This window comes from Eurypyga helias, unplaced genomic scaffold, assembly GCF_000690775.1.
Source record: "Eurypyga helias isolate BGI_N326 unplaced genomic scaffold, ASM69077v1 scaffold37697, whole genome shotgun sequence".
Lineage (NCBI taxonomy): Eukaryota > Metazoa > Chordata > Aves > Eurypygiformes > Eurypygidae > Eurypyga > Eurypyga helias.
This window is the reverse complement of record NW_010264296.1, coordinates 48,681-51,160: the sequence shown is the minus strand read 5'-3', so window position 1 is coordinate 51,160 and position 2,480 is coordinate 48,681. Positions and strand designations below refer to the sequence as shown.

At 53.0% G+C, this 2,480-nt stretch overlaps 1 protein-coding gene across 1 annotated transcript in view; it reads left to right on the top strand.

Annotated features, from left to right (window-relative positions):
* The first annotated feature begins 732 nt into the window (after positions 1-732).
* MRPL33 (mitochondrial ribosomal protein L33) overlaps positions 733-2,480 on the top strand; it is a 5,977-nt gene continuing 4,229 nt past the window's right edge. The window contains exons 1-2 of the mRNA XM_010156349.1: positions 733-757; positions 943-961. Of these exons, the coding sequence (XP_010154651.1) occupies positions 733-757; positions 943-961 (44 nt within the window). The remainder of the gene's footprint in view (positions 758-942; positions 962-2,480) is intronic.

Sequence of the window (2,480 nt, the reverse complement as noted above, 5' to 3'; positions counted from 1 at the left end):
AGAGCAGAGGGGGTGCCTGTCAGCAAGGCTAGGCCCTGTGACGGGGGCCGAGGTCGGGAACGCGGGGGGAGCAGAACCTGCGAGCCCTCAGGAGCGAGGCTGAGAAGCTCCGTTCAGCTCTTGCGTGGAAAAACGGGAGTTGCTGGAGGGCGTTGGGGTGGAGGGAGTGAGCCCTGGGTTGAGAAATGTGCCTTTCACCTACCTGGGTGAGCCTGGGCTGAAGGAGGGGCACAGGAGGAGGTTGACCAGAAGCACGCAATGCCCTAAGCAAGACTTGCACGGCCAGAACATAGATGAGCGAGTGCTCAGATCCCGGTGGGGTCGTTTTGCATTTATGCTGCAGATCTGTGATGAGTTTAAAATCACTGAGCCAACAGAAAAACCCAATTCTGCCTGTTTCCCGCTATGCAGTGTGTTAGATCAGGGGGGCCAAGACCCAGCCTTAGTTTAGTCTCATGTGAGAACAGCTCCCTGGTCTGGTTCCCCCTATCGCCACGCAAACCGTTCAGTTGGCACTGCAGCAGGAGCCGGGGCAGGTGTGGGCGTAAGGGGAGAGTGGGATTGCGGTTTTCACCAGCAGCGTTGGTTCACGCCTGCCTTAAGTGACACTGCGCGTTCGTGTGGCAAATGCCTATTCAGCATCGAAGCTTTGTGTTGAGAGCACCTGGAGGCCGTAACAAGAGCCGTCTGTTGCGCTAGGCACTGGGCGTAGGCACTTATGAAGGCGGCACGATGGCAGAAGGGCAGCGGGGAGTGCGTAGGTGGAAGGACGAGGGGCATTTCTTGTGACAGTAAATGTCTGTGCACAATCTATCTGGGGCGATGGCAAAGGCAGGCAGTGGAAAACGCTTAATCTTTATATGTTGCATATAAGGGAAACAAGATAAAATGACAACTGTTTCTTCTCTTTTTTTTCCTCTTCCTCATGCTGCAAAAAAACAGTGGCCAAGAGCAAATCTAAGTAAGTGATGTTCTCCTCACTGGGTTTTGATTTCTGCTACCACCCTGTACCTTCAAGTGACTTCACAAAATATTAGACTTCTCTAGATTTTTTTAAATATACCTGAGAGAGTCTAGCTGTGTCTTCTCTGTCCTTCTGTGTGTCTTTTCCCAGGTAAGTAGAGAGTGGTGTGAAACCCTGCCCCCAGCTTCCAAAATTGCAGCAAAGGCAGGTTTTGTCCTACGGGCTGTTACGGTGAGTTGGGCTGTAATATCCAAAGTGCCCTGTGCCAGGAAAGCACACTGCTGTGCTTCATCACAGAGTGGCAGGGGTTGGAAGGGACCTTCAGGGATCACTGAGTCCAACCCCCCTGCCAGAGCAGGATCACCAATCCTGCAGGTTGGACAGGAACAAGTCCAGGCAGGTTTTGAATACTGAGTATCTCCAGAGAAGGAAACCCCACCACCTCTCTGGGCAGCCCATTCCAGTGCTCTGGCACCCTCAGAGTAAAGTTTTGCCTCGTGTTGAGATGGAATTGCTTGCATTTCAGTTTGTGCCCATTGCCCCTAGTCCTGTCGCTGGACATCACTGAGAAGAGCCTGGCCCCATCCTCCTGACATCCACCCTTTAGATATTGATAAGCACTGATAAGATCCCCTCTCAGTCTTATCCAGGTTAAACCGCCCCAGCTCTCTCAGCCTTTCCTCACAGACAGGTGCTCCATTCCCTTCATCATCTTTGTAGCCCTCCACAGGACTCTGCAGTAGTTCCTTGTCTTTCTTGAACCGGGGAGCCTAGAACTGGCACAGCACTCCAAGTGCGGCCTCACTAGGGCAGAGTAGAGGGGAAGGATGACCTCCCTCGACCTGCTGGTCACGCTTTTCTCAATGCACCCCAGGATACCATTGGCCTTGTTGGCTCATGGTCAACTTTGTATCCCCCAGGACTCCCAGGTCCCTCCCTGCAGAGGCCTGTGATTAAAGAGAGGCTATAAATTACCCACATGGTCTTCCTCTTGTTCACCTTCCATCCCGTTCAGCTGAAGGGGGCAAGCTGAGGTACGGCGAGGGTCTTTGTGCTGTCTGGGGCCAGGCTTCGGGCAGGGGCTGTGAACCCCTCTGGCAGGCAGGGCACAGAGTGCTGCGCTGGTACGTGAGGTACGAAGAGTTGCGGTTGGCGCCCTGGGTGTCTTGATTTGCTCTGTGGTTCAGCTGAGGAGAGATGCTGGGCTCTGCTCTGGAAGACAGTGAGTCACAATGCTTTGAGCTGCAAAGAAAGCTGGTGTGTTTGAGGGGTTGGAAAGGAAGCCAGTGGTCCTGCAGTGTGGATGCAAGGAGACAAGATCAGGTGGAGAGAAGGACTTGTATCCAAAATGCTGTTCGTAAGAAAACCAGTTAGGCAGATCCAGGGGGCTAAACTGAGACATTTATGTGGATAAATGGGAATACATTCCTGTCTTCTGCTTCTCAGCAGCTGCATTCTCTGCGAGTGCCTTAGGTTTGGTACCGCTCAACCTTGGGACCTATGGCCTTCGGTACAT